This window comes from Hippoglossus hippoglossus, chromosome 5 (assembly GCF_009819705.1).
Source record: "Hippoglossus hippoglossus isolate fHipHip1 chromosome 5, fHipHip1.pri, whole genome shotgun sequence".
In the NCBI taxonomy this organism is placed as follows: Eukaryota; Metazoa; Chordata; class Actinopteri; order Pleuronectiformes; family Pleuronectidae; genus Hippoglossus; species Hippoglossus hippoglossus.
In genome coordinates this window covers 19,282,277-19,300,960 of record NC_047155.1, presented here as the reverse complement: position 1 = coordinate 19,300,960, position 18,684 = coordinate 19,282,277, and the positions used below count along the sequence as shown (strand labels likewise).

The window sequence follows — 18,684 nt, the reverse complement described above, 5'->3', positions numbered from 1 at the left end:
TCTTTTTTTTTTTTTTTTCATGTATCCATTGTTGTGGGACCATAAGTTTCTATTTTTGTTCATCTGTTTGTTAGCAATAAAATGTTTGAGTACATTTTAAAAAACATAAAAAAAGACAGACGGTGGATCTACTTCAGTTTGTTTAGATTAGTTCAAATTAAGAAATGTAAAATGCCTATTATGAGAGTCACATCTCCCAAGGATGTAATAATATAAACATGCAATATATTATAAAAACGTACAATTTTCTTATAAATCTTTTCATTCATTTATTTGTCTGACAGAAAACATAATATATTTCAGTCTTTTTGCCATTACACTAGGAGTGCATTAGCAAACTAATGACATCTCTAGACAAATCATTTAAAGCACTGTATTTCATTATCACACAAAACAAAACCAACCTAATAAGCAGAGGTTCCATCAGTATTTATAAATTATTTGAAACAAGTTATCTGAGGAACGAGGACAGAGTTCTAAAGTATCAAACATTCTGTCATAATACAATTCAAGTCTCAGATTTGATTTCTAATATTATTACATTGTTCTTCAATGCAGCACATTTGCTAAGAAGTAAACAATATAGGTAATATAAATGTATTAAGAATAAACAGTGACACGTGCTTTTGGGTGCCCTGACATCATCCTGTATGCCAGGTGTACAGGCTCAGTCAGGATGGCCTTAAACGTGTACACATGAGTCTTCCCGCTGATGGCGCTGATGTTGTAGAAGCTCAGCCTATGGGTCTTGAAGCTCAGCTTGATCTCCAGCTTGCTTGACAATGAGGTCCTCTTCAGCGGCACGTTGTGACCCTGCTCAAAGGCCGTCAGCAGGTTGTTGAACCACATCAGACACCAGGAGCTCTGGCTGCTTTCCAGGGCAGAGGGCAGCCCGGTGCGTGCCAGCTTCCCACTGTAGCACACACCGATGATCCATGGGGAGCCTTCAAGCTCCACCTCCCAGCTGTGGTCACCTTCAGAGAAACTCTGAGTGCTGAGGACCTGATAGAAGTTGTTGAACCTCTGAGGGGAGATGGGGTAGGGCTGTTTTGTAGCGCTGAAAGTTACCGTCTTCAAGTCCTCTGAGAGAACGAGGTTGGGATGGGCCGTTTCCTGGTCAAATGTCACCTCTGAAGGGTTGAGGGTGCTGCGAAGAGAGCGCTGAATCTCTCCAAGTCTTTCCCGCAGCTCAGCGTTCATGTTTTCCAGCTTGGGACAGACTCGTGCAGGGTTGACTTTTGACTGCACACAGTCTTCCTCTTCATCCATTGGTTTGGCCATTAACTCCACAATGTGCGGTTGTAGGTTTTGGATCTCGTCATTTAATGCAGTCTCATCTTCTTCAGTCAACAGGGACTCAGCTCGGAGCATCGCCCGCCTCAGCTGCTTAGTCAGCTCAGAGGCTTGACTGACTCGACCAACTATCGTGGCCTCACCTGGACCCAACTCCTCCTCAATGATCTGCATCACCTCTGCAACATAGCCCTGGGACAAATCCTTTATCTTCTCTAACAGTTTGGATGTTTTCTCCCTCAGGTGAGCATTAGCAGTGGCCACTTCTAACTCCCATTCCTTCTCTTTCTTCAAAACACCCTCTGCCATCTCCAACTTCAGGTTCAACTCTGTGACCTGAGTTGCCAGTCTGAATTTAGGTTCATACATTTCCATTTTGGCTTTTTCACTGCTTTGTTCTTGGTCCACATGAAGAGGACACCCTGTGGATCCAGACCCGATTTGCAAGCCATCATGACCCTTGCCATCCTGGCTCCCCCCAGCTGTTGTGGAGTCCTGGTGGTATTTTGTGTTTGATTTGTCTGTATCTGAGCTATCCTGACTCCTGACTGCTACCTGGCCGACGTTACAAGGGTTTGCAGTGGAGCCAATTTTCACAGCAGTGGCTTTGTAGGTCTCCACCATGCTGCGCATTTTGAAGCTTTTCACGAGGGCTGTGGTTCCCTGATACGCTGCCTGGCACTCAGGGCAGCTGTGCTGGTCAAGGCCTTCTCCCATGGTCTGGAGGCAGGCAAAGCAGTAGACGTGACCACAGGGAAGAGAAACCGGCACAGAGAAGAGCTGCAAGCAGATGGGGCAGGTGAGCTCCAACTCCAAAGCTTCTAAATGATTCATGTTCGGAGGGGTTGCTTCCGTCTCACACACAGACATGGGGGTCAGGTACTGGAGGAAAAGACAACTCATGGTAAGACATATTAACTAAAGGGTACTTAAAAATAACATATATATATATATATATATATATATATCTTGAGTCTACTCAAGATATGATCAGAGACCAAAAATGCTCATTGCTCCAGTCTTTATTTTAACAGCCTAAAACACAAATCAATACAAAGGACTTAACCTTTTGTCTTCAGTGGTAACTTATTAACTTCTGCATCATTTCCACCAGGAAACACCAACAGCAAGCGTCACAAAGCACAACATGAGGTAACAGTACTGGATTTGCATGCATGGAAAGTAGCACTCAAAAATACATATTTCAAAATGTGGGTTTCCAGGCCAGAACAAGGTCGCATCAACTTATATTCTATTCTGCATGATGAACCTAAGTCGAAGGAAAATGTCTCTAGTGGCTATGACAGGTTAAGAGCCTCTATAGGTCAAACATATTTCTGCATCTGTTTACTTATTGGTTGAGTTTCGTTTTCATGGATTTCCACCAGGACCTCCAGGCGACTGATATCGCTGTTAAATCAACCAGATTTACTTTGTCAGTCTGACTCTGCTGCTTTAGGACATAAATCTGATTTCAATCTAACGTGGCTTTGATTCCGTGTAAAAACAGGACGCTTACTTTATTATTCGTAACACGTGCGCACAATTTCACGCACATCGCAGGTGCGTAATTGTTTACAAAAGTCTAAATATAGATTGTCAGTCATGAAAAGAAAAGCATAACACATCAAAGCGCTTCAAAGACTTACCTGAAACACCAGCACTGTCTCGGTGTCAACTCTTCCTGGTCTGACGAGTCAATAAAACGCACTGACGCAGGCGTGCGCATTCAAAACCTCAACGGCTTCACAAACAGAACCTCAGTCAGTCCCACTGGAGCTTTAGTCAACTTTAACTCCTCATTACAGCCTGACTTCATTTATGTGAGTTAACGAGAGCTTTGTCCACTCTGCTCCACCATCTAGTATAATAATAGTAATAATAAATATTATTATTTCACAACGAAATAAAAAATACAAATTGCCTCACCAAAGGAAAAATAATATAATATTATAAAATAATATTTAACTAAAAATGAACTAATTTTAAAATTAACTCACAGAAATCGATATTCACAAAGATGTAAGCTCCTTTTTTTACCGGACAATGTATTGTATAAAAAAAGTCCTCTCTACTGTTTTTCTCTTCGTTTCCCTTTTCTCCGTTTTTTTTTCTCTCTTTTTTACATTTGTTTTGAATAAAGGCATAAAAGCAATAAAGACTAAGGAGTGAATGTCATGCCCTATAAATGACTTTAAATTAAACATGTTTTTTCATCATATATGCACAAAATGTGAAGCACTAGTTAATTGAATGTATGCAGTATCAATGCAAATGTATATTGAATGTAAATATTAACATTATCCCTCATGTCACATTTAAACTGGACAAAAAAGACAGCAGGCATTGTTGTGTTTTAATTTAATTTATATTTCTTTAAATTGGTTTTAAAATAACATCATTCGTCTCTAATGCATCCCCACACAGTTTGATGATGAAAGATATGCAAAGACAATAAATAAAACAGTGTTGTGGTAGTATAAAGGCACAGCGCCAGGTTAATCACTACTTTAAATCCCACCACTCCCTCGATGTGTTTACACATCTGGAGTAAAAGTCATCGTCAGTCTGACCCACCTCGCCTCATGTAGTGTACAAACATTTCTAAACATGGTGGTGCCGAAGCTCGTAGGAAGACAATGACAAAGTGTTAGTTGACAATGATCAGCTTTGTTATAACAGTCCTTGTGTTCTGAATCAAAAATAAATCTATTGCACTTTACAAGCAGCTCTAACTCCATATTGAGCTCTGACTCAGTCCTTGTTGCTCTTAAAGGGTCTTCACTCCTGAGGCTACGGCTACTTTAAGACTAAACTAATAATGTTAAACACTGATCAGGACAAATTCCAGCTACTGTATCTCATACTTATTGGAGACGAAGAAGAATAAAGAATAAATCAAATTGTTTTAAATACACTCACACACCATATTTGGTTGCCTGGTACGTGCAGCTATAAAAACTCCTCCTCCTCCTCCTCCTCCTCCTCACAACACTCAAACACAAAGACATTCTCTGTTGTCATGAATACACAAACACAATCGAAACAACGTCCATGAAATAAAGGGACAGTTGGTCTTGCAGCTACGTGTGGGTGGGTCTGTTTCAGTTAGTCACATTATGGTGATTTGGTATAAGCATTTCATTTCTAGGTCTGTCACAGGGAACAACAGTTACACCATTTTGGCATTCGCAGGAATTTAGGCCTCAATTAAAATGTTCTAATCTAATTTCTCTATTTCTGTACAAAAATATTTTGGTCCATGTCAAATGTATGACAGTGTTGAGGTTATAAAACAAAAATTCTGCTTGAATTAACATTTAGGAAAGACTTTGATGGTGTTACACACAATAGCAGTCAGTGAAACAGTCTAAAGCCATATTTGTCCATTTGGGTCAGTGTGTAAACAGCTATAGACAATATAAGGGCACTGAGATGAATGCAAAATGGTTTGTTTTATTGTATAAATGCATTCTGCATTTGAGTGCAGCGTAAAAAAGAACAGGTGCCTCTTTATGTTCCAGTTTATCCAGTGGCTCATAATAGAGGCAGGTCTATCAAAGGCAACATTCAGGCAGGCTGGGGACAATCCATTGAAATACCTTTCTGGAAATTGAGAGAACTGAGCAAGAGTGTTAATGTGTGTGTGTGTGTGTGTGTGTGTGTGTGTGTGTGTGTGTGTGTGTGTGTGTGTGTGTGTTTTGTTAGATGTGGGCGTGTTTCTACAGTAGTGCATCCAGGTCCAGTTCTGGCAGAGGCTCCTTCCAATAGGAGAAACTGCTGTACTCAGGATACTCAAAGGCAGAGGACAGGCTGCCCTCAGCAGAGAGCACAGGGAAGAAATGTTCCACCAATTCACTGAGGTGACAGTACCTGCAAAATACACACACACTATTATGATAAACAGACTTTGAATGATCTGAACTTTTGCTTAGAAATTTTATTTTATTTAAATGCGGAAAACCTGTATTATTTTTAAATATGAATGTAATGTTCAGACTAAGAGCGATTTTCCACGAGAGACGGGGCAACAAACATTCCCTTAAGCACAATTACACAAATTGGGTTTAAGGGTTTGAGTGACAAAACAGAAAAGGAGAGGACAGAGATCCTTTAATTCTATTCAAGACACCTAATTTGATTTAAAGTTTTGAATTGATAGTTGAGTATCTTGAACATAAGTCTACAGTCAAGCCAAAACTCTTAAGTATTTTAACAAGACCAATGCGAGTGCAATTTACAGTTTTAATAGTGGGATGTTTAGAGCCACTGGAGTTGAAGGTGAAAATCAAGCGCTTCATCTGAATTTGAAAACTAGTCTGGGATTAAGAAGTGATAATTGGAAGTCGTCCCATTCATTTCTGATGTTATCCCTCCATACCCACATTGTGTCGCACACTTACGAGGACTTGTTGCCTTTGGTCTTCTCCTGGATGAGCTCTCCTTTTGGGTTGACAGTAAATATCCTGGTGTCAGGCACTCCAACCTGCTTATAGGCGTAAGCATCCTGCAAAAGAGAGGGCAGCAACGTACAGTACATTCAGACCTCTTTACTTTTTGCACATTTTTTATGTTGCCACCTTGTGTTAAGATTAAAAAAGAACTCCCTTGGCACTCTATCAATTAGAGCTGTATAGTGGCCTCAGTGACAGACACATTAAACCACCTAAAAAACTCATAAACTAAAGTTTATGGAGCCAGTCTGTAGACTATAAGTAGCAGGGTTGGTTCATGTGTAAATCTACCACTAACCAGCAAAAAGTAATTGAAGCGAGTAAAAGAACCACAAAACCTAAATGGACCAACAACCTGTGTTTATTAGCTCAATTAGATGATGTGCATTAAACAGTTTTAAAAGGAAAAGTCAGCCCCGGTGTTACAGCGGAGAAGCGCGGGCTATTTCAGAACAGCAAATTATCACCTTATCCCCACTGGCTGTGTGCGACAGTGAGGAGAGTGAAAAGGTGCTAAAAGGTGCAGAAGGGAGGCTTTATGAGTGCTGCCACTGGTTTTATCATGGGGGTCTCTGTGCATCTTGGGAACTCACCAGATCTGTGTCTCTACAAAACCCTGTATCTGAGCTCTGCAGAAAACTCCGTCCACCTCATGTGGAAGTTGTTGCTCTGACAGAGTCCACTGTGAGACCTTATATAGACAGGTGTGTGCCTTTCCACATCATGTTGACTTTACCACCAATGGGCTCCAGTCAGTGTGTAGAAACAGCTTAATCATGCTGAAGTGTCATAGCCAAGTGTCTAAATACTCAATACATTCAGTTGTATTTGTAACGTGCCAAATCACAAGATGCATTTACTCAAGGGACTTTACATTGTAAAGAAAGATGTGTGATATTTCAGGTTTTAATTTTACTCACGTTGCTCCTGTTGCCGAAGGCGGCGTAGAATGGCTGTTTCTGCTGGTTGAACAGGTCCTTGATGTCACTGAGACAAGCAACTTTAAACACCTCTGGCTTCTTCTCAATCACCTCTCTGCACAGGTTTAGAGGGACAGTGAATCATTCAAATGTTTTTCCTCCTTGAACACATTTATTTATTTCACAGTGTAGTCACCGAGCATAATCTGTACCTCTTCATCTCAGAGGAGTGCCCCCAAGAGGTAATGAGCAGTGCCAACTATTCTGTACATTGGTGATTTCATGAGATATTTAATGACAAAGAAACAGAAGTAAAACTCTACATCCTATATATTACTGTGAATCAGAACACTTTATATAATTAGCACAACATCTGGAATGCATATTAGTGGTATGCATTATTTACCTGTGTAGAGCTGAAAAGAGGCTGCTGGGAGCTAGCAGTACAGGGCCTTTAGGAAGCACAGTGCCTCTGTCATTGACCCACTGCAGGTAATCCTTTGTGATGGCAGCCATACCTATAGCCCTCGCTGAACAATACAGGATTTTATAACCATTTCTGCAAGGAAACAAACAACCACATTTGCATTTTAGTTTCACAAAATGAACAAAACATGTTTTCCAGTTCTTGTGCGTGTAACTGACGTGCAGCATTAATCCCCTAAACACTTTCATCATCTCGTTCAACATCACACATGTAGTGTATCTCTTTTCTTCAGATATGTGTGAGAAAATATTAGCACCCCAAATGGAATTGTGTCTTTTTTCAATTAACTCAACAGCTGCCCTCATTTTAAGAGCTCAAGATAAGACGCATGAAAATGTGGAAAACAGGCCAACAGGGTGATGCAGATTAGACAAATCAAATGCATCTAGAATGACATCAGAATGAAATCACCAGCAGGAGGTGTCTCGCATCTGTTTTTACTTGTTATGGTGTGAGTCATGTGTGAGGGAAAAATCGGTTTAAAACAAACAGTAACAAAGGAAGAATGGAACAGGAAACTAAATGAAGACAACTTTAATTTCCCTTACTGGTGTATTTTGTGGTAGAGTTTGGCGATGCCTTTGTGCGTCCAGTCTTTTCCAAACTGAGGTAGAATATGGCCGAGAGCATCAGACCTGCAAGAGACAGGAAGTCAAGACTACTCATAACACGGGGACAGTGTATCTTTCATAGGAAGTAATGACGTTTTAAAAAAATAGTCTATTGGACTTCTTGTATGCAATCACGGTTGTTTTACTTGGTGATGGTGCCGTCTATGTCTGATATGATGACCCGGTCGTCCCAGTTCCACAGGTAGATAGCAGCCTCACAGCGACAGGTGCCTTGGTATTGCGTAGTCACACTGAACACCACCTTGTTGGCTCCCTCACGCAGGTTCAAGTGTTCCTGGGTGAGACAGCAGAAAAGTGCACAAAACCATAAATACATTCGTAAACCTGTAAATGTATATTTGACAGTATAATGAGTGTGTAGTTGAAAGCCTATTTTACTATCTGTTCAGAGGTCAGGCGTAGTGATTTGCGGTACATCTGGCTGATACACTGAGTAGCAATAAGGGTGTCTGTTGATTGGCTGGAAGGAAGCGTTGCTTTCCGTCCGAGCCCCGCCGCCTCATCACTCTCGATGTCATCCAGTGTGGCTCTAGGGAAACAACACATATGATTCAGAATAAGTTATGTTTCTTTTCAAATCATTGTTCATTATTAATAATGCTGACAGAAACACTGACAAATGAAATTATTTGTACATGAGAATAAAATAATGTATTTTCTGTTTGAGCTGTTTTAAGTTTTTAGTTTGTCACATGTTGACGTAGATACTTATAGTTTGTGATCATCAACAGTCATGACAGTTGTTTTTGAGAATAATCATAGAGCAACACCCTTTTATGGATGTAGCTTTGGCGTACCCTGGAGGCCCAAATTTGAACTACAGGATGATGCTTTGAATTGATTCAGAAATATCTTTCTCGATTAAAAACGAAACCATCTAATAATTCCCCTCAATTTCCCCCCAATTCATTCGTTTTAGTATTGTGGTGCCCTGTGTGAGGAGGTTCTTCAGCTGCATAAGATAATTCATCTTAAGATGAGACATCTTCTCAAAAATATAGCTACATAATTACAACAAGTCATGAGCAGAGTTTGTAAAATCTTTGAAAGGTCTGCTTGAGCTGGTTTGGGTTTTTTTCCGTTACTGTTTGCTTCTGATATTGTCTTTGTCAAAACAGGATCCTTACAATATAAAGAAATCAGAAGATGTGACACTGTCCCTACACAGCTCTAAATCGATGACAACGATAAGTTGATGAGGACTAGAACACCACAGCTAATGTCTCGACATACAATCCTCTTTTGTTACTGCTTGTAGCTTTACTTAATACTTAGTTAATGTTTTTGTACCTCTGTCTAGGAGCTACAACCACAGGAGTTTATTAGCATTCAAATACACAAAATACAGGTTAATAAAAATGTACTGGCAGTATGTGTCTGTCCAGCCACCGGACTGAATTTCTAAGCTCAAACATAAGAAATCTGTGGAGCATCTGTACATGTGCAGGACCAGCTGAAACAGATCATACAGGATTTGATAACTTGTGAGGTGCCTTACTTCACTGTGGAAGAAACACTGACCAGCTGCTCCTCTGGTGCCTCCGTTGAATTTTTTAGCTGTAAAAAAAAAAATTATATTATCAGCAACATTACAACATAATAACCAAAGTGGCAATAGTGTTTTTTTACAAACAGACAAAGCAGTGAAAAGTTGCCTATAATCTAATCTGTTAATTTGTTCCATCTCTATGCTCTTATTTCTTATTACCAACCCGAGCTAACAAGGCTACTCCTCAAAAAAAACAACCCTGTTTAACTTTCTGTTTTGTGGTTATTGTGTATAGTTATTGTTTAGGTCCGAACATGTATCATTTCTTTCTGTGCAGTTCCACCATCATATTCCAATGAATAACCATTAACAGGAGCTCTTAAGTATCTACCTGGTTATTGTCCATGTCTCTTCTCCTCCAGGAAAACCACCAGCGTCCAGACTTCTTGGGCATCTTGTCCTTCACCAACCGCTCTATCGAAGTCTGTATGACACACATCCACAAAGAGGGCAACGATTAAATGAATCCTCACATCATAGTCACCACCTAACTAAGATCTTGTCTGTCTGTAATTATATCATGTAGAACAACAAAATAGAACTTGATGAAAACATTGATTATGGTTTAAAGAACTTAATAAGTAAGTTATTGTGTCTGATTTGGAAACAATAAAATACCTTGGGTAGGTTTTTCTGGAAAGTTGTCATTGACAAGACCATTGGGGCAGCGACTGCCCAGTTATAATAGCTGTGGAAGATGAAAACAGCTAATGAACAATCATAGACATTAACTTATTGAAAATTTGAGTCACTTCATTACCTATTTTCATTTAATTTCATTATTTCTTACTTGGAGTTGATGCAGATGACAAGACTTGGATCCTCAATGATCCCTGGATTGTTAGCAAAATCCTGGTAGGTCACAATGTGCTCCATAAACTTTTCTGGAGTAAGAGAAAAAAGCATCATGGTGACTGATTTAACTCTGTCCCATTTCCTCATGTAGCGACACAAACACAGTAAAAACCCATTTACCTTTGGTGATCTGGCTGGTGCCGCCCTCTCGTCCGCAGAGGGACATGCTGATGTCCATGTTGTAGGAGGTGGAGTCTGACAGGTACTCTGTGCCGCTGTCTAGGGCCCCGCTGCCCACTGAGTGAGGGGATTGACTCCCTGAGAGTGAGCCCTGCTCCGCCCCGTGCTGAGATGCTCCCTCTGCTTCACTGCAGGGACAACACACAGTTATATCATTTCAATGAGGAAACATTTTATAGAAACCACAGCACTATAGATGTTTCAATGGTAACCAGTCACTGTGGACACTGTGGCAATTACTAAATGTATTTTAGTGTCTTTCAATTAATTTGTCTAAAGATAGTAAATGGTCTGTATTTATTTATTTGCTTTTCTAGTCTTGACCACTCAAAGTGCTTTACAGTACAGTTTTACATTCACACACACATTCATACAGTGCATCTATGTGCAGCACCTTTCTCTATGAGAAGTGGCAATTTGGGGTCAGTAATCTTGCTCAAGGACCACTTTGGCATTCGGAATGGGGAAGACAGGGATCGAACTGCCGACCTTCTAGTTAGAGGACGACTGCTTTAACCCCTGAGGCACAGCCCCCACAAGTTGAGTGTATTATGGGAGGAATATCCAAATGTGACTTCTCACCTCTTTGGGAAATAGAGTGCAGCCACATCTGGGTCCAGTGAGGTCAAATCATCCAAGTAAATATCGGTTGGTTCTAGATGGTGATTCCGTTTACCTGTGACCGAATGACACATGAAAACAATTAGTGAACAAAGGTGACATTAAGATATTTCTTTAGTCTAAAATGAGGCTTGCAATGTTTCCTGAATGAAAAAGCAACAACCTCTCTTCTTGCCCTCTTGCTCCACTTTGGCAGACATCTCAGATGAGTTTGCTGACCCCTCTGCAGCAGGCCAGTCGTCCCTCACTTCTCCAGCTTTATCTTTTGGTGCAGTGCTGTTGGGCAGAGTGTCTCCGTTGGACGCCTGCACCACTCCCGGTCCGTTGACCTCTTCCCCTCCATCGGCACAGGGATCTATCCCACTGTCCCCCTCACTGACAGGGGCACTACTGGTTGAACCCCGTTCACTTTGTTCAGAGGAGGCCCCCTGCTGTTGTAGATGTGATGACGCTGTACTACTTGCACTTGTTTCTACGGTGGTCACACCGACCGCCATAACTGTACCAACTGTTTCAGTCAAAGTGCTAACGTGCTCAATAGTGTCTGTGCTTTCTTTGCTATCAAGGGAGTCAGTACCATTATTCAGACTAGCAGAATAAAGAGATGAGTCTCTGTTCCCGTCTTCTCCTGATGTGGTTTCAAGTGTTTGTCTTGAGTCCACATCCGTCTTCACTGATGATGGAGACTTAGAGGTGGAGTGTTCACTGTGAGAGTTTGTCTCAATGGATAAAGGAGTGCTGTGCATGGCGAGGCTGAGGTCGAGTGACTGAGTCCTGGGTTGTGGTCTGACCACTGTTACGCTGCCCACTCTTCCACAGCTGATCACAGGCTCCAAGCCCATATCAAAGGAGTCCTGTCTCTCAATTGTGCAGAAATGAGAACTCCCAGAATGGGAGATGGGCTGTAAGTCCACTGGTGTCCTCTCTGACTGACACAGCTGTAAGGGGGGGAGCAGAGAGAGAAATATGAGAGTCTTATATCTCCAGTATTCATCACAGCACAGACAGGACATGAAAGCTTCATCTGTGTGTGTGTCTGTGTGTGTGTGGTTGTGTGTGTGTCTGTGTGTTTTGTGTCTGTGTGTGTGTGTGTGTGTGTGTGTGGTGTGGTGTGGTGTGTGTGTGTGTGTGTGTGTGTGTGTGTGTGTTGCTTGGCGTACCATGGGAAAACCTCCCCAGTTCCACTGCATCTGAGGTCCAGGGGAATCTTCGGTTTTAGAAAAAGCTCTGAGTCGCTCTAGGAGAAGACGGCCGACTGTAAAACACGCTGCTGCTAAGGAGAAGGAAATACAGAAAAAATTTTAAGTAAGGAAGAGGACACGCATAAATCAGTGAGCACTGATTTCAAACTGCCTGCCAGTGAAACTGCTAAAACACAAACAAATCAATTCACTAATTTATTGTAAAAGCTAAGCTTCCTCACCTTTCCAAGGGCGACTGTTCTCCGTCCGAGTGCGGGCGAGTGTCTCTGGTCTGCGTGGGACTCAACTCTTCACTTAGCTCCTCAGACAGCGAGTAGTACACTGATTTACTTTACACAAACACAAGAGGATTTTGAGGTTTGAGTATTGAATACGTTGACTCACTGTTAGAGGAGAATCAACATCACAGTGGCTTTTCTTCACAGAGAATTAAATAATGACTGAAATTTGATATATTATTGTCATTATATAACACCTTTACCAAAATAGTATATATAATAAAATCTAATTATAGTATTTGGCTTTGCATACATCATTGCTATGTGAATTTGTGGATTAATTAAAGGGGGACAATTACAGCCCCAGATACTGGAGTTTTGGGGATGATACAGATTTTCGGCAGTAAAGAATTCCGATGTTGATATATATATCGGCCAATATTCTTCGTGTATATATATGTTTATTAACTTGTCTTTCACAAACTAGTTAGCTTGACTCTGTACAACTGTCTGATCGGCTGTGATGTTTACTCTGCTACTTGTGCAACAAACATGGATACGAGCACTGTAAACAAATGCGTCAGAGTGGACTCTGCTGGACAAACTATATGATAACACCATCACTAAATGACCCTAAGTATGTTTTCCTGGATTGTGCTCTGTAAAAATAGTTTTTAATTTCAGCAAATAGATCAGATACATCAGATATATTGGCAGAAAAAGACATTGTAGCCATATAATATGCTCACAAATTACTGGTGACAATTACAAGCAGAATGTCTTTACTTTGATGGAAAAGAGTTCTATGTTAACTGGCGACTTCAGCCATAATGTGTCAGTGGTTACTGGTAGTGACAGTAGATGTTAGGAAGATAAGACACAAAACATATGATATGATTCACCATAAAAACCCAACTACTGACCTGAGTTGTAACGTTGAGACAAGATCCTCTTGAGCAGGACTCTCCGGTCCAGCCTGATCACTTTCTCTCTCCCAATCCTTCTCTCGTTCTCTCTCATCTGATGACGAGTGCTCTTCTCTCAGGTGAGTATCGGAGCGCATGCGTTTGCGACGGCGTTTCTTCCTGCGAGCACCAGACCCGGCAAAGGAGGATCCCTCGAGTGTCTCCTCTGTCTCCTCAGGGACCTCAAGGGGAATTGGAGAGGTGCAGAGATGCGCTGGGACCTGGGCCTGAGGGGGACCAAAAGAAAAATATCAAATGTTAAAAATGTTTTTTAAAAAAGGGTAAACATTTGTTTACAGAGATTAAACTAATGGCAATTAATGTTGGTTGTCTTACCTCCATATTTCCATTTTGTTCCACAAAAAAAGCTTCTCCATTGTCTCCCAGCTTCATGTGCAGGTCAACAGAATCTCCATTTATCTCAATGTCCACCTAAAAACAAAATGATGAACATAGTTATATAAAAGCAAACAGACCACGAAGCAACAGAAAATGAAGATCTGAGTACAAAGAATCAAAAAAAACTCACAATTTTCTCCTTCGAGCGCAGAACTCCGAGCTTGCCAAAGCGGACGTGGAAGGGGGAACACTGGAACGATCCATCGGGCTGCCGGACCACGATGACATCGATGCCTCCGGTGAGCGTGGCAGGGTTAAGGCCACGGTACAGCTCCTTCACCGTCACAAACACCGTCTCTGCTAACTGGCCCACAATATTCATGGTCTGGGACTGTAAGCAAAAAAAAAGAAAAAAAGAATTGAGAATAGTGAGGCCCAGTGGCATGAGACAGAAAGAAAAAAGTCTTTATATTCAGTACTTTGTGTAGACTGGTGCTTGTTCCTACACTCTTCTTACAATGTCAGCAACAATCAACAGCAATGTCCTCCATTAAGAGTGAATATAACTCAACACGTTACAGTGGTCATTCAATAAAAAACATGTAGTACATTTGAAAATGCTTAACACAGCAAACATTAAACATTTGCAAAAGAGAGTACCTGTTTTACATAAAGAAAAGAGAAGATTTCAGAGTTTTAGCAGACGTTTCCCATGAATGACTGCAAATCCAAAGGTCAGCAGCTGGGAGGTGAGATCTAATAAAGGCACTTATCTAGAGGTTTGTCACAGACAAAAGGAACTACTGAAGTCATTGTTCCGAGTCAGTCATGATGATTATGTGAAAAGATTCACTAAGTGGAGTAACTCGTACGTTCAAAATATGACTCATTTGGCCATTAAATGTCCACACAGCAAAGAGTTTATGAGGCAATCGTTCAAAAGTTGGTTGATATTTAAAAAGAATGGTCAAGAAACTCTGTCCATGATGCATCAGTTTCTCTGCAGCAGGACAGAACATGTCTCAGTGAGTCAAGAAGAGAAACTTCGCTAAAGGGGGCGAAAAACATCACATGGCCTAGTTTGTACCTGCATCAACACGAATAGACCATCAGATGAGCTCCTCTGAGGCTTAAGAGCAGTATGTTACCTCAGGTGGCCTCACGAGTGCCTGTTGTGTCTGTACAGCGCTTATTTAAAGAAAATACCATCACAGGCTGCGACCTCGAAATACTTTATATTTCAAAAGTTCTGAGGTGAGTATTTTGATTCTGCAAAAACAAATGTCTAAACTGGATGTAACTTTTACTGTAATTTTTGCACTTTTAAGCTTTAACTTGAATAGTTGTCAGAGAGGGCATACCTTAGCCAAGGCCCAACAGTCCCCTAATGAAACCACATTTAATTTCACTAGATGCAGTTTTGTATTTGGATCAACAAATAAACACACTCACAAACATCTGTCACCTAAACATGCCTGATTTTTCATCAAGATCCATGAACTATTCTCTGAGAAATCAATGAAAATGTTGAAAAGAAAGTGAAAAAGAAATCCCAGATCCACTCCAAAATTTGATGGGTTCCTTCCTGACCACTATCGCATCCTTCCAAAAAGTTTCATGGCAATCCATCCAGTAGTTTTTACGTACTCTTGCTCACAAACAGACAAACCAACAAACAGAGAAAGGCGTGAAAGGATAACCTCCTACAAAGATAATAAAACACTGAACTGGGATGTAACACGTTACACACACCGACACAATGGACACATGGTCTCATGCCTTACCCACAGAGAAGGATGCAGATGTCCCTTCCCAAACCGGCTGTGTTCCCTTGACCTCCTCTCTGCCATACGCCACCAATATAAAGTCTTTTCCCGCCACAGGAACCCAGGAACGGTGTCAAGGAACTTTACCTCCATTTCCACCACAGGAACCTGTCAGCTCCATTCCCCACAATCCTCGGCTGCCTCTCAAAGCTCAGGCTACTCAACCCCACGACCCACGGGCACTCTTACATGTTTTTCAGAGGCTGTAAGGCTACATTTTGTTAGCTCTGGCCCAAAAAACAAACAAGCCAAGTCATAGATGCATAAGTCTAGCTAAATCAGATCAGTGGTTATTAGAAATGACAGCACTTCAGTCCTCTGTGTTCTCAGCGCGGATGGAAAATATAACAATCTATGAGAGAGTCCTAGTATATTCAGTCACACACCAATGCTTCCTCTTGCTCACACAATTTGACAGGCCCACTCTATACACACTCGCACAAACCCCGCTGTCACACCGAATTCATACTTCCTCACTTTGCGCTGCACATGACAGCCAGACCAGCAGTTTCTGAAAGGCCTGGACGGTCTATTCAAACACACTTGGCATGAGAATCCACTCACACACACAAACCGATGGACCACACTCTTTCTGGGCTTGACCACAGCTCTCTGGGCCATCAAAGATGAGAGGACTCTCTGGCGGTCATGCTCTGTCAACACTGGGAGAAAAGAAAATCCTTCACAGGCCCCGGGAGGAAATCAAGCAAATAACTCGCTAATTTTGATGGATGGCGCTGCCTGTGCTGCCTGACGGGGAGGACATGATAAAAAGGTGGGTCTGATAGGAAAAATGATGTTTAACATTAGAGTTGATGTAGCTAATCAGCCCTGTTATGTAGTAAAAAAAAACCCATTCGCGTCTGTCCTGTAACTTATTTAACGGCTGAAAAACTCGATGTATAACACACGTGGACCCTTTCTGTGTCTGTTCCATCTTTTCTAATTGTAAATGATTTAAAGTAATGCATCAATGAAACTGCCAAGTCAGCACTATTTCAAAAGCAGGAAGAACAAAAGCTAAGAGGAGACAATGGTTGTGAAACTGTCGTGTTGTAGACGAATGACAGGAGGGAAAAGTGTGGCGGTTCATACTGGTGTACATGGCTCAAATGTTGGATCTGTAGTTGATGTATTAAACACATTTCTCTCTGCATCACAACAGTGTTAATTAGCATAATTCCAATATTCACAGCTTTTAATTTCACTTCTCATTGAGGAATTCAAACTGATGTCGTCAACACTAGGGTTGCAGAAGAAATCTAACCTCGTTATGTGTTAATCAGAATGATGATGATGATGATGATGGTGCTGTAAAAAAAAGTCCAGTGTGACGTCTCCAGATGTCCAACAACCCCAAACGAAACAATATTCAGTTTAAAATGATCCAAAATTCTGAGCATCGAATAGGAAGAAAAGTCAATCTGGACATTTGCTTGATTAAATCCTTTAGTGTGTGATCAAGAATTTAAGTTCTTGATGATTCATTTTCTGTCGAGTTTCATCACTAGAGGACAGTAGCCCATCCGTCATTAGTCACTGGTCACACGCTAAGCCAAGTGTGTGCTGTGTCAAGGATGTGGAAAGAGATGTCTAGGCTTCGACTGACCTTTGTCTCCAAGCAGACACAAACACAGCAAGACAGTATGTGTCATCTTCTATTACTCACTGTAAAAATAAAAAGTCTATGACTTCGGGGGGGGGGGGGGGGGGGGGGGGGGCTAGTTTAGTGAGAGAGAAGACACAATCCAACAAATGGAAATGAATTAAATCCCATAGTACCCAGTGTGTGCTACCTGAGTGCGGATACGTATTTAACGCACGCATGTGACTATTTGACCACAAACTCTACGTAACTTCCGCAACAGTTTTAACACGTATGGTTGCCATGTTAGAGACTGTGCGTCACAATCCGGCGTCAGTGACCGAAACTATCTACCGTCTCACTTCTAACAATACAAACTCTCAAACCAGTAAAACCACTGCAGCCAAGAGACCGAGGGGAAAACACCAGAAAAAACATTTACACCACATTAGCAACTAGCTTTAGTTGACAGCGAAGTGTTGTAACCTCTCTTCGATGGGTCAGAAAGCGACATTTTAAGTTACAGCGAGTGAAAATGAATCTTTGACATGTTTACAACCACAGTGCCCCTGACTACTCACTCAGCTGGAGGTCTGCTGAACGTGTCAGAGACTTTATTCTTCCTGTGTTAGTGATGAGAGCAGTTTACCTTCCCGAGCAGCTCGTCAGATGCACAAAACAACAGCCATCCCGAACGCTTCCAGGTCCACCGCGCCTGCGCACCACACCAGTCGATCACTCCAGCAGCCAATGAGCGAACGGGAAAAGAAAGTAGGTCCCGCCTCCAACTTTATTACGTAAGCAAATTTAGAAAAAGACGCTAAAATTCTTCAGGTTTTTAATTTTCTCTGTAAAAGTCGTCAGCTACGCAATGAGGTTATTCTATTTTGCGATTCATAAAAATCATAAACCTGTTAAAAGTTACTGGCAATGTGGATTTAGTCAATTTAATAGGACTGTATGTGAGGAAAGAGTCTCACAGTTGAACTAAAGACGAATCAGTGACAAAACCCCTGAAACTGACGAGTAATGTTTAACCTTAAGTGTCTTATACAAACACAAAACAAGCACAAAATCCACATGATAACGAAAGTCTCTGTTCCTACTGTGTGCAGGTAAAATCAATCTCTGAGGAGCTTCAGATAATTATCTTTAAATCTGTGTTTATATTTGGCTTCAATACTCGGCCTCGGGTTACTTGAGTCTTTCAATCACCTGATACTTAAAATATGTGCATTGTCAATATCTCCATGAGCACATACTTTGTTTTTACAGTGACAGCTTTGTAGCAGTTCTAGTGGCTGTAGACCTTCATCTCACTGCAGTCTACTTATTCTTTACTCATTGTGACCTTGTATCATTCTTATGCTCTTGTGTTTGACTGTTTGACTGTTTTGTTTGCTCCTGGATGCCTAAATCTATCTATCTTTACTTGCTTTTACATTTTACGTTATGATCTATTCTAAAGGACAATGGAATATGTGGGTGTGCCTGTATGTATAAATAATTTCATAGGCCGCCAACATTATTATTTTTGTCCTCATCATCATTTATTGAG

At 41.2% G+C, this 18,684-nt stretch overlaps 2 protein-coding genes across 4 annotated transcripts; both read right to left on the bottom strand.

Annotated features, from left to right (window-relative positions):
• Positions 1-131: 131 nt before the first annotated feature.
• On the bottom strand, positions 132-3,070 carry trim107 (tripartite motif containing 107). 3 transcript variants are annotated; one of them, XM_034586884.1, is made up of 3 exons: positions 2,943-3,037; positions 2,649-2,703; positions 132-2,175 (listed from the first exon to the last, which is right to left on the bottom strand). In XM_034586884.1, exons 1-3 carry the CDS (start codon positions 3,020-3,022, stop codon positions 601-603), a joined length of 1,710 nt encoding a protein of 569 aa, XP_034442775.1. In that variant the 5' UTR covers positions 3,023-3,037; the 3' UTR covers positions 132-600. The 3 variants fall into 3 exon arrangements, with proteins under 3 accessions (XP_034442775.1, XP_034442777.1, XP_034442776.1); XM_034586886.1 differs by lacking the exon at positions 2,649-2,703 and having other exon boundaries at positions 2,943-3,070; XM_034586885.1 differs by lacking the exon at positions 2,649-2,703 and having other exon boundaries at positions 132-2,191; positions 2,952-3,004.
• Positions 3,071-4,773: 1,703 nt separating this feature from the next.
• Positions 4,774-17,864, bottom strand: LOC117762292 (phosphatidate phosphatase LPIN2-like). The gene is given in 21 exon segments (XM_034586882.1): positions 4,774-5,166; positions 5,697-5,800; positions 6,668-6,782; positions 7,074-7,226; positions 7,703-7,789; positions 7,912-8,060; positions 8,165-8,315; positions 9,285-9,343; positions 9,667-9,759; positions 9,954-10,023; positions 10,126-10,219; positions 10,311-10,498; positions 10,953-11,046; positions 11,155-11,929; positions 12,152-12,209; positions 12,211-12,261; positions 12,415-12,522; positions 13,335-13,603; positions 13,713-13,808; positions 13,906-14,106; positions 17,708-17,864. Coding segments are annotated over 20 exon segments (3,057 nt in total). The 5' UTR covers positions 14,098-14,106; positions 17,708-17,864; the 3' UTR covers positions 4,774-5,015.
• Between the last annotated feature and the right edge of the window lie 820 nt (positions 17,865-18,684).

What these genes read in the sequence shown, in the direction of transcription:
- trim107 (XM_034586884.1), bottom strand. Translation starts at nt 3,022, where the DNA reads ATGCGCACGCCTGCGTCAGTGCGTTTTATTGACTCGTCAGACCAGGAA. An exon ending in AGACAGTGCTGGTGTTTCAG is followed by an intron (nt 2,704 to 2,942) that starts GTAAGTCTTTGA and finishes TTGATTTAACAG; the next exon opens with CGATATCAGTCGCCTGGAGG. An exon ending in ATGAAAACGAAACTCAACCA is followed by an intron (nt 2,176 to 2,648) that starts ATAAGTAAACAG and finishes CTTTTCCTCCAG; the next exon opens with TACCTGACCCCCATGTCTGT.